Genomic DNA, 12,668 nt, shown 5'->3' on the forward strand with positions numbered 1-12,668 from the left:
CTACTATATTAGGCAGTGTCTTTCAAGACACAGTAATGCTCAAAGCACTCAGATGTTTCTATCACTTGTGATTTAAAATTATTCATCATTAACATATACTACAAATTTGAACTTCATTGAAGAAATTATAGCCACTATTATAAAGTATTGTTGAAAGCGAACAATAAATCATAATAATCCAGATTTTATTGTTTTATTTGTTTGTTTTTTAAGAAAGTTTGTTCTGAAGAGATGAAAACAAAAAATACTGACGTTACCAGAGAATTTCCCTACCCTCCAAAAAAAAAAAAAAATCCACAATATAATGTTTTGTTTGTTTTTTAAGAAAGTTTGTTCTGAAGAGGTGAAAATAAAAATACTGATATTTCCAGAGAATTTCCCTAACCCTCCAAAAATGGTAGCGCTTTCATTTCTTCAACTAGCTGAATGACAAACGCTTGGCCTTGTCGAAATTTTCCTTTAGTAGGCTGCCATCTTCAGGCTCAAAGCACAACTTACACCAAGTAGAACGTTCCAGCTGTACTGTAGACCAGCCGGGCTTCTTTTGTTGCATGGTTAAGGCTACAAACGAGAAAAACATGCACACGAACATATAGACATTTTTTGTTGACATTAGATTCAAGTATGGATCGAATAAGGTTATAGACATCTCAAGATCTATTTTGTAATTTTCTTGACCACTGGTCTGATCTTCTCCACATGACTCAGACGCTGCTGCCAAATTAGTTTTTGTGTCCCACGAAAGCAAAGACCTATAAAGTCTGTGCACAGCGCTTAATTTCACCGTTCGTATTGTACTGAAGAGTCCTCAAAGTATCCGGAGAGTAGGCACAGAAAGGCCGTAGCTGTAGCTCAAACCTGCTTGCTGAATGGCAGTAGTGTTCCATTTTGGTGCTCTAAAAGGAACCGCGGTATTTACAACGGAAAAAGACCGTGGAAATTGTTTATGAACAAAGGCTAAACTAACAGGGGCACTCCTTGTCCTCCATTCTAGAACTAGAACTGTGGTGGACATTAACTGAGCCATCTGGAGACATTGATGAGAGCAAAGTGACGCTCGGGGAGATTGGTGACAACGTATTGTCCCTGACCAATTCCTTCATTTTACAGGTCCTGGGGTTTGCGTAGGGGCCAGGATCGTCACTGGGAATGGGGTCAAAGGTAATGGTGCCATTGTTGAGGTCCAGTGTTGTCGGAGGGGACATGTCAGGAGCCGAGGCGTGATGGTAGAGATCCGTGGGGGAGTCATCCAGGATGGGTTCCTGTTTTATGACCCGGCCCATCATCTCTGATGTGCAGACTGACGGGGATGAGACAATGGTGAGACCGTGAGCGCGGGCTTGAATCTCCAACTCCTAAAAGTTGGAAGAGGACTATGTCAGAACTGCTTCAAATATATATCAGAACTGCTTCCAAAAAAAAATATATATACATATATATAAAAAAAAATATATATATATATATATATATAAATCCCTTGCAAATACTTTGCAAGTGAGAACTGACCTGGATTCGAAGCATCAGGTGACGATTTGTATGCTCCAGCTTCCGCTGTCTGCACTCGAGCTCTTTGGTCCTCTGTTGCTCCCGCTGCAGTTTGCGTATGTAGTCAACTGAAGCTTTTAGAATGGTGCCCTTATTCCAGCGCATATCTCTGGGGTATACAAAAGGTCAAGAGTCAGAGTCAGCTGAGCAGCTGACCGGAACAACAGAGGATTCTTCACGGCTATTCTGAATCAATAAATCACTACACTCGGCTATGTGGAGAGGACACTGATTAAAATCGTGTTAATAACTGAATTGAATTGAATAGACAGAAAGATAAAAAAAATAAAAAGGTACATGTGTGTAAGGAGTTTTAAAAGCATTCAAAACATACTTACGGATCATTTGACTTTGGTATTAAAGTTCCAAGTTCTTTTATGCGATCGTTGATATTGAATCTTCGTCTTCGTTCAACTACAAGTTGGGTACAAATGAAATTGTATCGGTAAACTTTTGAAGCACACATTTTCATTTTGCTTGAAAAAAAAATCCTAAAATGCATGAAAAGGATCATTCATTTGAAATAGTGCAACTATCAGATTGTATCAATTATTCAAAATTTTGAGTTCATTCATTTGTTTTCTTTTTTTTCAATGTATAATATTTGGAATGCTTAAAGAGTTTGCCACAAAACTAAGAGAGACTCACTCAAGTTGTGATTGTCCTTTTTCTGTCGTTCTTTAGCCAGAGCACGAACCTCAGCCTCTTTGAAGCAAAGACAAATGCGAGATTATTGCTATTAAATGGGTGACTCAAAGCCAACAAAACAATCACATCTCATGTTTATTCTCTACAAGCTGTTATCTGCACATTTCAAGTTGTTTATGGAAAACTTGGATTTATGTCAGGCTTGAGAAATGCTCTGAGGATTTGTTAAAAAAAAAAAAACTAAACAATGCCAGTTTAACACATACATTGATTGTGATTCATATTATGTGCGATTTTGTAATTAAAAAAAATACAAATTAATTTGATGTTTCTTACCTACTGGAAATCCATCTGATCTTTGGTAGTTTTCATACGGGCCACAGGTTCCAGGTTTGCTCAGTACTTGTTTCATGCCAGGAGCTGGGGACATTATTTAGCAAATAATTGAGAAGATGACTTCATTGTATCCTGTGCATTTCTAAATTGCACACAATATAACTGCTGTACTATCCTCAAGATGTCATTTGAAAATATTTGAATGACAAGAAATGTTCCAAAAATATCTCATGTTTGTTTTAGCAAACAGTTAGCAGTTAAGTAACAACAATTTGGACAAAATAAGGATACTTGTTATCGTAATGCAGTGTTTTTACCTGAGTATGCCCTTTTGGTGTTTGGTGGGCAGGAGTTGCTGATGGCTAGGCCTTGCAGGGGAAGTCCTTGGTTACCGTATACTTCCAGAAGATTACCAGGTAGCTTTGGGGAGGGGCGGGGCATAAAAAATGACTTTGTAGTTCTAAACATATTTGTAAATCATAATCTGAATTATACTTACTGTGGTGTTGAGCTGAAGTCCTTGATCCATAAGTCCAAGAACATCCTCGTTGTAACTTGTCTCCATGCTGATGATGTCATCAATAACTTCATCCATCTGTATGAGATTGGAAAATCTTTCATGATAAAAAAATACTACATACTGGGATAGATGCTATCAATTCAACCAAATGTAATGAAATAATGACCTTTGTTACGCGTACCTCTTTCTCACAGTTAGAGGTGAGGGTGAGATGAGCCATGGGACTGTTGGGGGCGCTGCTGGCAGACCCGGGTGGCATGCCGTGTTCGGGGGGCTGGCTGGGGCACTGGGCGCCAGCTTTGCCTCCCAGGGTGCTTGACAGATACTGTCTCACCTGCTGCCTTTGGTTCTGCTGGATGTGGTACTTGTTGGGATTTTCGAGATGGGATTGCACCTACATGAGCAAAAAAATGACAAAGGAAAGATTTTGGACTAATTCTTTACAAATTCCCAATCATGATTTCCACTCCTTAGATTAGGAAGAGGAAACATTAGCAAAAAAGGTGGATAGTGTTGGAGGTACAGTACAGTGCTAATCGTTAGCTCAAAATTGTAGTACATCAATAAAAGTAGATCAACAATAAGCTTTTAAACCACTGTCAGGAAGACTTTTTTTTTTAAAGGTAGCCCTTTTCAGGGCAATAAACCACATTTTCTTAATTGATTCCAAAGAAATCAAACCCTGTGAGGTAATGATAATAATCCATCCATTGATCTATTTTCTATACCTACAGTAAATAGGAGAAATAGAAAGGAGAAAATCCACATAAGCAAGAAGCCTGAATTTAAATCCCCATCTACAGAACTGTAAACTGGAAGCGCTAACCAATTGGCAACATGCCTCAGTGATAATAATATACCGTTATAATTAAATATTCAAGTGTTTACATTTTGAAGATTTTTTCCGGAGTTTGGGTTTTGCCGTTGTTCGTTCTAAGAATGGTGCAAGTTCATTAGAATGACGCTGCTCTGCGAATAGTTCATGACAAAAGTTAAACAAGAAATTCACACTGTCAACAAAAAATACTACAATAAATCATATATATAATAATAATAAAAATAATACTAACAATAATAATAAAAATAATACAATCAAAATAATCTAGCCAACCTACCTGGTAGTGACTGTACTCAAGCATCTCCAACATGATATTTGTTTGCAAATACTATGTTCAAACCCGCCGTAGTTACATTCACTATGTTGTCCCGTTATTTTGTTAGCCTAGCATGTGTAAAAATGGAAGCAGTCAGCCTTTCTGGCTAAGTTATCAAGGATTTAATGTTCATTAGTTATGCAAGTTAAGAAATGGAGGAGGACACAGAAACGAATCCTCCCCACTGTTGTGTTGTTCGGGCTAAACTATGAATTTATGTCTTTATGAGACCAGTTTGACGTCATCACTTTCAGCTCACAAAGAAGTCTTTTTATCATTTGGCCAGTCGTCTGCGAAATGAAGATAGCTTAAGGCCAACTAACATTTATTCTTTCGTTCCGCTCATCAAGTATAGAACATTGTTTGTTCTGATTATCAGGCCTACAACCAAGTGCTTCTGTTCTCGTCCAAACCAGATGTACCAGAACACGAATGTATGGTTGGTTAAAAAAGGAGTCCGGTTTTGTAAGCATGCTTCAAAGTACTTTTAATATGCGCATTTTGGTGGTCCATGTTTAAAAGTACACAACCTAAGGGGGCCAATTTTTTAGCTTCATGAAAACAGTGGCATTTCCATTTTTTTTTTTTGTGTCTTGCCACGGGCATCATTCTTTCCAAAAGACAGTGCTTGACTTCATCTGTCGTATTTTTAGCATTAATTGGGGTTCATGTCATATCTGTGCCAATTAATTTAATAGATTTACTTTTGGGGAAAGGACTGACCATGGTGTCAAACACAAACTATTGGCAATGTCCCAAAAGGGTGAAGCGGAAACTGTTAAAAAGGAATCTTCTTCCATCAAATCAAATTACAAATTAGGTTGGTCGGTATAAATTACGGAATTAAGATGGAAGAACAGATAGTGCCAATCTGTGTTTTATTTATTGTCCACCAAATGTCTTCCAGAGTGTGAGAAACAATAGCGGCAATAGTGCACGACGAAGCTTCTGCTCCAAAGAGGACGTGTTTCTGAAACACAGGCACCCTGGGGTGCTTGGAGGGTGGTCTCTCCAACGAAAACAAAGTTTAGAGTGGCAAATCACATAACCAACCATGATGATTTCTTGCTCAGATCCTCTGACTACTTTAATTTCCAGCGCAACAATTAGCAAAAACTGGTAGCCGTTACAACAATGTTTCACAATCAACTAAGTGAATCAGAGCTCTGACGTGACCTTTTTTTCTTTTTTTCCACTGACGTTTTGAATGACAGCGTACTAATTGGCTGTTGGTTAACTCACGAGAAACTACGCACCATATACGTCTGCTTAAATGATAACGAATAGCTCTGCCGTCATAAAACGCTCGTAGAAGTAACACAGCACACCTTTGTTTGGATGACTGGAAACCAACTTGGATCTGGGGAGACAAATACAAACCCGGTGGAAGTACCCTGTGGCATAACAGTGACTGATAAAAAAAACTAAGAATGCTTTCATTGTGGAGTCATAAGCAAGTACGTATTTCCCTTTGCAGTGTGGCCTTTGGGTGCAGAGGCAAATATTAACAAAAGGATGTCTCTTTAAGTCCTTACAAGCTCTCACTTTATCCACCGATTCTTTGTGAGACAGAGCTTTATTACCTTCTCATGCAGAGCACACGGGCCCACATTTTAAACGTTGCCTTCAGGAATAATAACATTTCAAGAGATGGGCGAAATAGATCGATTCTTATCGTTCAAGTGACTTGTTTTCTTTCTGACAACAAGCCTCACTTGGGGGCTTTTATTTTCATAGGGGAATACCAAACATTTACTGAGGGTTAATTGTACTAAAATGGTCTTGGAGATGTATTTTAAATGCCGTCATGACACGTTATACTTAAGATGAGTGGCGATCAGGGAATACAAAGAATTGAAATGTGTGCAAAGAATTCTGTGCTTTAAGTGCACAAGTGGATCAATACCATCGGTCTTATTTTATTATGTATGACAACCTTTGAAAGTCTTTTACAAGCTAGTGTTTTTTTTGTTTTTTTTTACTTTTAAATGAACCTTTTAAACCTTTTCATGCAATGTGTGATCCACCTTTTGATAGCCAAATCTTTCGATGGTATCTGGTCTGGTCAATCAGCATTAGCACATAAAACAGAAATAATTGTACCCAAAAATATTGCGTACCACTGAATAGTTTTAGGTGTACAGGAAAAAGTTAGCATTTTTTAAGTCCAATTAAGTTGTGTTTTTGGGGTCACAAATGAAATCTAAAATCACTAAAAGTGTCCCAATTAAGCCGTACATAGTAGAAGACAATAATGTGCATTTAAATTTCAGATATTGTAAAGGCAAACTACTTCATTAAGAGGAGGAGCGCTGAACAAAGAGATGTCTTTGCGCCTTAGCCTGTGGCTAGTGGTTAAGATTAGCAAGAATTCAATATCCTTTTCCAAGAAAAAAAACACATCCCATCTGTCCAATCTCTGTGTGAACTTGCACTTGTTCAAATGACTAACAATAGTGTTTAATCCCCTTGGGTCTTTCCCGTCAATGCTTGTAAGAAAGCAAACATTTGATTGATATTTATGTGAGATGGTTTTTAGAAGTTATTGTGTACTGAAATATATAAAGATAAAAAAAAACATTTTATATTGTGTAAGCCAATCACACTGTGGCATATGTGGAGCTACATAAGTAGAAAAAATTGATTTAAGCCTCGAATCTAAGTAACGGATCAGCTTGGCCAGATGTAAACAAAAGCCATCCAAGGAGGAACAGAACAGGACTGTAGGTATTATTTGTAAGGGTTAACAAATAAAAGCCTCTTTTCACTCGGTTTCAAACATTCACCAAAATGAAAAAGTCAAAGACACAAATGTATCATTATTCCCCTCTGGAAGCCTCCGGTGTCGAGAAAAGATCATCGCTTAGCCGCAAATGTCTGCGTGTATGATGATTTTGCCTTTTTTCTAGGCCATCAAGTACGAGGGTGTGCATTCGTGCTCAGGAATGCTAAGAAACAATTTAGGATGACGTTTATAAGAAAATCAACTCTATACTCTCAAGCGACATGCTAGCAGGCTTAACGATGTATTTGCTTTTGGGGTGACGGGTGAGCTGGAGCTCATCCCAGGCGGCTTTGCCCCAAAGACCAAGTACATTCAGGACAGATCGTTATCGCAAGACACCTACCACAAACAGATGCGACATTCATACACCTCTGAACAATTTGTGCACCTTCTTAGAATGTGTGAGGAATATAGAACTCGGAAAACCGACGTAAGCAGGGGAGGCACAGTCACGTTTTATGCATAGACTATAAAATATGATATGACCCCTTGTTTGGGAACACTTTTAACAGGATCTCGTTTGAGAAAGATTTGCAAATCATTTTATTTTGATATTTTTTTTTTTTACACAACATTCCTCTCAGCCCCACTGCACCCCCCCTCCCCTCCCATCCTTACTTGATCCTGCTTGATCCTGACAGTAGACTGCAGAGATAAGAAATAAAAACGCATAACAAATTAGAAGGCCCGCTAACAGTGGAAGATGCTTCATTCCGATTGCGGAACTGTTGACAAGTACCTCAAAATCGCTAATTTCCACAGTAATATTTCTCAGTGTGGAAAAAGTCGCTCTCCATGCCAAAGCTTCCTTCCGCTCCTCAGGTTTTTCCTAGAATTCCCAAAACCATGGGTTATGGGGAATCGGGCTTGGGGGTGTTATGGCAAACACGTAGCCTAAAAACAAAGCTACCATTTGTTTGACAGAAGATTACGTTTTGATGATAAATTTAGGATGTTTGTGGTTTGGGTTGCTGCAATTAAACATTTAAAGTTTAAAAAAAAAAAAAAAAAAAAACAAGACACACCCAGGAGGTTCTTGTCAACTTTCAATGTCTAAGTTAGTAATAAAGTACTCAACACTAGTATCTAATACCGCATACTACAATAATGCAGACTGTTGATTTCTTGTCTCGTGTTTATCTTTTGAAGTCAAATCTAAATGTTTTCACTCGGCGGCAAAAATAGAAGAATTGAGCTCAGTGTTCTAATATGTAAATAGCGTGCCTATTTTGGGGCGGGGGTGTATGTTGAAGGAGACAAAAACTCATGCCTGTTCTGAAATGCTCACTATTAAAACCATTTCTTTTCAATTTAATTGTGCCGAATGTATTTAGTTCATTTAGAAACGTACATATATTGTTAGTCTTTCTAGTTCAAAATGAAAATCTACAAGAAATATGATGAACCATTATAAAATTGCATATTTTCTCATTTTACCCGACAATTTGGTAATGCGCTTCATTCCAATATTTCCAACCTCGGCCTTAACGTATTTGTTTGAACTGTACCGATTTATTTTTTAAATTAGGAACTCTTATTCTAAATGAACAGTTTTGCATGTGGCTGTGCAAACTTGCAGCTGGGCCAGTTTGTTACAATTTGTTGATTGGTTTGAAAACTCTGAGGAGCTGTGTGTCTTCTTCTATTTCCAAGCCAGCAGTGTTGCACTCCTTTCGAGATGGATTTGCTACAGTGGGTGCCGAGAGTCAAAAGGCGCTTTGTTAGCCATTTCAATAATATGTCACAAAGCACTGAGGGCTGTTGCGATGACGGTGGCGGTATTAGATTAGCTGAGTCCGATAGAGTCGGGCATCTCGTTCACGATTCTGTTGTCACACGACACGGGTCGCAAAATAACAGAACATTTCCTAAATTTAAACACCAAGCAAAAATATGGCTCTTATGACAAGTCGAATCAACCGACGTGAGAAGTGAGAAAGAAATATATTTTACTTTTACCAGCGTCTCTTTTTGTTTTATAGTTATTATAAATATTTTTTTATGATGCAGGAGGTGTATTTGCTTATGTTTATTTATTCCTTACGCCCTATAGAAATTCATTTATTGTGCATTAATTAGGGATTAAATTATTTTTAAACAGTAAAAATTCTTAACATTGTCCTATAACCTTGCCTACAACCAGGATTTACAAGCAACACAATGATGGAGATGTGAGAAGCATTCAAGCGTGTATAAATGTAGACATAAGATTTCTCAACAGGGCATGAAATAACTACAGAACATCTCACTAGCACGGAACCACCAGAGCATAGCAACTGAGGCTCTGATTAATGTAAAGAGGAAAAAAAATGGCATTACTCTGCAGGACCGAAGCCGAAACCAAAAGGCTTTAAATATACGTAAATATATTTGACTTACCTTTTTGTTTTCTATGATGTCAATCAGCCACTTTGCCACGGTTGCTGTCTGAGGATGATGAACTTTTTTCAAAACTTTACCATGTTGGAACTTCCTTCCATGACACAATCATGCATCACTTGCAAATTGACGCAATGACGAATCCTCAATTGGTTGTTTAGGGAAGGAAGTCCACTGGTTTAGTATTGTGCAACGGGAACGTTTCCCCCTTTGGTGGGAGGACATCATCTAATTAGACATGATCTAATTCATGGGTTTACCCGTTTACTTTTGTTGTCTTCATAACAGCACCTAAATTTAAGATGGATATTCACTTTCGGGTTTTCAAAGCGCTTTGTGGGCACCAAAAGATTTCAGTGTGGGGGCTTCAACTGAAAGAAATTAACCATATTTTAGGAGTATTTGTATATCCGCACACGTGCAGACGGGAGTCCAACATTCCATTTCACAGAGATAACAAAATCACCCATGAAACAAAACACCATATTCATTACACAGTGTCCTCATTGAAGTCTTTTTTTTTTCAACTGTGCTATTTATGTCTTTGAAGCTAATGATGTCAAACCATCAATTCCGAATTTCTGGAACATGGCAATAAACGTGACCAAGGGCAAATTTGAGCTATCTTTCAAAAAGTGGATGTATGACAAAATGACAACTCTTGCTATTCTTACCACTGAAAACAGGAAGCATGGCTTGTGAATCAGCCTTTTTAATGCTGAAGTTTAAAAATGTGGGCTTGATTTTCCAGACTCTTGTATCATCATCCTCCAATTGCGTGAGGAGAGATCTAGAGAACTGTCCAGAAATCATTTCACAAGATAGTCATCCACTTATTAACATTTTCTTCTTTCTTTTTGTTTTGTTTTTTAAACCTTCATTATTTAACGCCCACTCATTTCTCATTCAAAGTCGAAACTGCGTGATCAACACAAACTGATAAATTTAGACAATCCCATAAAAGCATTTGGCAGCGATTGCGTAGCGTAAGAAGATGAGCCATGGCAAATGTTTTTTTGCTTCAAGCGGGACAGCCGTCCCAAAGCCCCGCCTTGTGTTTCTACGCTCCAGAACTGAAAGCATGCAAATGCATTTCATTGATTGATGAGCACGGATGCAACGTGTTACAAGGCTACTTGTTTACGCACAGAAGCAGATTCAAAGCCCCATGTCCACAAGAATTAGTTATTCAAAAGATCAAATGCTAGATACACATGCTGGGACATTTTTGGGCCTTTTGCGTGTGTGTGTGAGCCAGCAGTGCCACAATAGAACCAGAAAAGTCATTGTGGGGGGTAAAACAACAACTTGGAGCTATTTTTTAGGTCAATCTTGTCTCATAATGACAGAATTGTTGATCATTTTTATCTTTGCACGCCACTCCAGCCACTCATCCCGGGTTGGCTGGTAGGGGGCAGCGAAGAAGCAGCAAAGTCCAAGCAGACTTCCCAGTCCGCAGTCACTTCACCTATCTCCAATCCGGAGGCATTCCTCTGCCAGCCGAGACGCGGGGTCTGATTTATTAAGATACCAAACAGTGGGCGCTGAATTGCATGTTCACGCTGATGGATTGGAAACGCCGCTGGTGTGCTTGTTGCTCGGGAGCTACGATTGTTAAGATTGCCATCTTTTACTGAGATTTTAAAAAGCGTATGACACATTGCCAAAGTTTTGGAGCCAACCTTATTTTAAGAAAGGGTTGAAGTTGTTATCATGGTTTGCACGGGAGCACGAAAATGATGGAATTGTGTTAGTGGAAGGTAAACAAGCATATGACTATTTATAAAAAATAAAAAAAATCCATTGCTGCCCAAAAGCCTTTTTTTTTTCTCTTTATTAACTCATTCCAAATGCGTATGCGCTAATTCTGCATAACGCTGCCGACAAAAGTTCGGACAATGTACTAAAAACTTTTCAGCAATGGTCCAAGCACCATTTGTCACACACTGCACACACATGACCAACATGCTAACCAGACGCCTGAGCCACGTCACGATTTTGGACCGTTCACTGATTTGTATCTTGCTTTTACTGTCATGTGAGAAAGTTCTGTCAGGCTACTGCATGTGCATTCAGTGGTTTGACTTCTTTAGCTTGCGGCTGTATTGATGCTTAACCAATCTGAATTTACTACTGTTGATTTGTACATTATTTACCACAATAATGACACAAATTATAACACTGATTTTCTGACAAAACTTGATTGGTTGAAATAAAAATAATGACGCACCTTTTATTTATGATAAAACATTTTGTTCAAAATGCAAGAGCAAACTCACACCAACCAACCGAAAAACCGCCCACCCCCACTGGAGGGAGTCAGGTTAGCTGGTTAAATGTAGTTTATTGTGAGTCTTGAAGTCAAGTGTGTGATGTTGATTCGGTGCACTGCTGCATTTATTGTTTCTTGGTATTTTGTTCTTTGTCCTGGATTATTAGTGTGAAATTGTAGAACAGTTGTGGACTAGGGGTTGTCATGCTAAGTTTATATCAGTCACATGTAGCCATTCCCTCTATTCATTCTGTACATGTGTCTGGAGGACATTTGCTACGTCCGTTGAGCCAACAAAATGCTCCTAAACATGGCAGTATTCATATGGTTTGAAAAAAATATATGTCTGGACTATTTGTACTTTTCAAATAAATTATGTTGATTAACGAGACTACAAATACTGTGATGTCACCTTACACGACCTTCCTTGTATGGATTTGGTTATTTTCCAGGGCCAATTGCTTCTGCAACAAAAATGGTCAGCAGAGGGCGTCAGTCAAAAGCTAATGCAACATTTTGAACCGGTTCTATTTGCAGTTTATTTTGTTGACCTTTAAAGTCAAGCGTGACAAAAACTACTTTTACGATGACAAAATATAAATGATTAAACTTTTGAAGGACAGTGAGTGTGGAACAATTTGAAACAGATTTCTGTCAATGGAACTAGAACATTGTGAGAGTGCATTAAGTGCTAGTCGCTATTTGAATGGAGCGAGAACTAGTCCAAGTGAAGGATGGCAACTGGTTGCTTAGTTGGTGACTGGTGGCACAACTGACCCGCTTCGAGTGCTGCTGAGAGATGGGAATGAAGGTCAGCACTCATTTTTGATACATTGGTACGTATTGTCATCCCTCCTTTTATATGGCATGAGCACATAAAAGCAAAATGTTTCCCATAGATTGAATGGATTTTTCCTGTAGTCAGTGTAAGTCAACGCACAAAGAAAAATCACATTACTAGCCCATCAAGGTCAAGGCTGATGGTATAGGGACATGGTTAATCTGCCCTGGAGGGGTGCAGGGTAATGT

At 38.5% G+C, this 12,668-nt stretch overlaps 1 protein-coding gene and 1 long non-coding RNA gene across 5 annotated transcripts in view; one reads left to right on the forward strand and one right to left on the reverse strand.

Annotated features, from left to right (window-relative positions):
• LOC119123348 overlaps nucleotides 1–1,172 on the forward strand; it is a 33,543-nt gene extending 32,371 nt beyond the window's left edge. The window contains exon 3 of the long non-coding RNA XR_005098032.1: nucleotides 1,111–1,172. This is a non-coding gene — a long non-coding RNA (uncharacterized LOC119123348). The remainder of the gene's footprint in view (nucleotides 1–1,110) is intronic.
• LOC119123346 (microphthalmia-associated transcription factor-like) lies at nucleotides 444–9,513 on the reverse strand. 4 transcript variants are annotated; one of them, XM_037252372.1, is made up of 9 exons: nucleotides 9,368–9,513; nucleotides 3,216–3,443; nucleotides 3,029–3,124; nucleotides 2,847–2,949; nucleotides 2,530–2,613; nucleotides 2,194–2,250; nucleotides 1,884–1,959; nucleotides 1,507–1,654; nucleotides 444–1,355 (listed from the first exon to the last, which is right to left on the reverse strand). In XM_037252372.1, the coding sequence occupies exons 2-9, from the start codon at nucleotides 3,306–3,308 to the stop codon at nucleotides 963–965; spliced, it is 1,050 nt and encodes a 349-aa protein (XP_037108267.1). In that variant the 5' UTR covers nucleotides 3,309–3,443; nucleotides 9,368–9,513; the 3' UTR covers nucleotides 444–962. The 4 variants fall into 4 exon arrangements, with proteins under 4 accessions (XP_037108267.1, XP_037108265.1, XP_037108266.1 ...); XM_037252370.1 differs by lacking the exon at nucleotides 9,368–9,513 and adding an exon at nucleotides 4,165–4,381; XM_037252371.1 differs by lacking the exon at nucleotides 9,368–9,513 and adding an exon at nucleotides 4,165–4,379 and having other exon boundaries at nucleotides 3,231–3,443.
• Between the last annotated feature and the right edge of the window lie 3,155 nt (nucleotides 9,514–12,668).

Source organism: Syngnathus acus, chromosome 5 (assembly GCF_901709675.1).
Source record: "Syngnathus acus chromosome 5, fSynAcu1.2, whole genome shotgun sequence".
NCBI classification, from domain to species: Eukaryota; Metazoa; Chordata; class Actinopteri; order Syngnathiformes; family Syngnathidae; genus Syngnathus; species Syngnathus acus.

What these genes read in the sequence shown, in the direction of transcription:
- LOC119123346 (XM_037252370.1), bottom strand. Translation starts at nt 4,197, where the DNA reads ATGTTGGAGATGCTTGAGTACAGTCACTACCAG. An exon ending in AAGAGGTACGCGTAACAAAG is followed by an intron (nt 3,125 to 3,215) that starts GTCATTATTTCA and finishes AATCTCATACAG; the next exon opens with ATGGATGAAGTTATTGATGA. An exon ending in AAAGGACAATCACAACTTGA is followed by an intron (nt 1,960 to 2,193) that starts GTGAGTCTCTCT and finishes CCCAACTTGTAG; the next exon opens with TTGAACGAAGACGAAGATTC.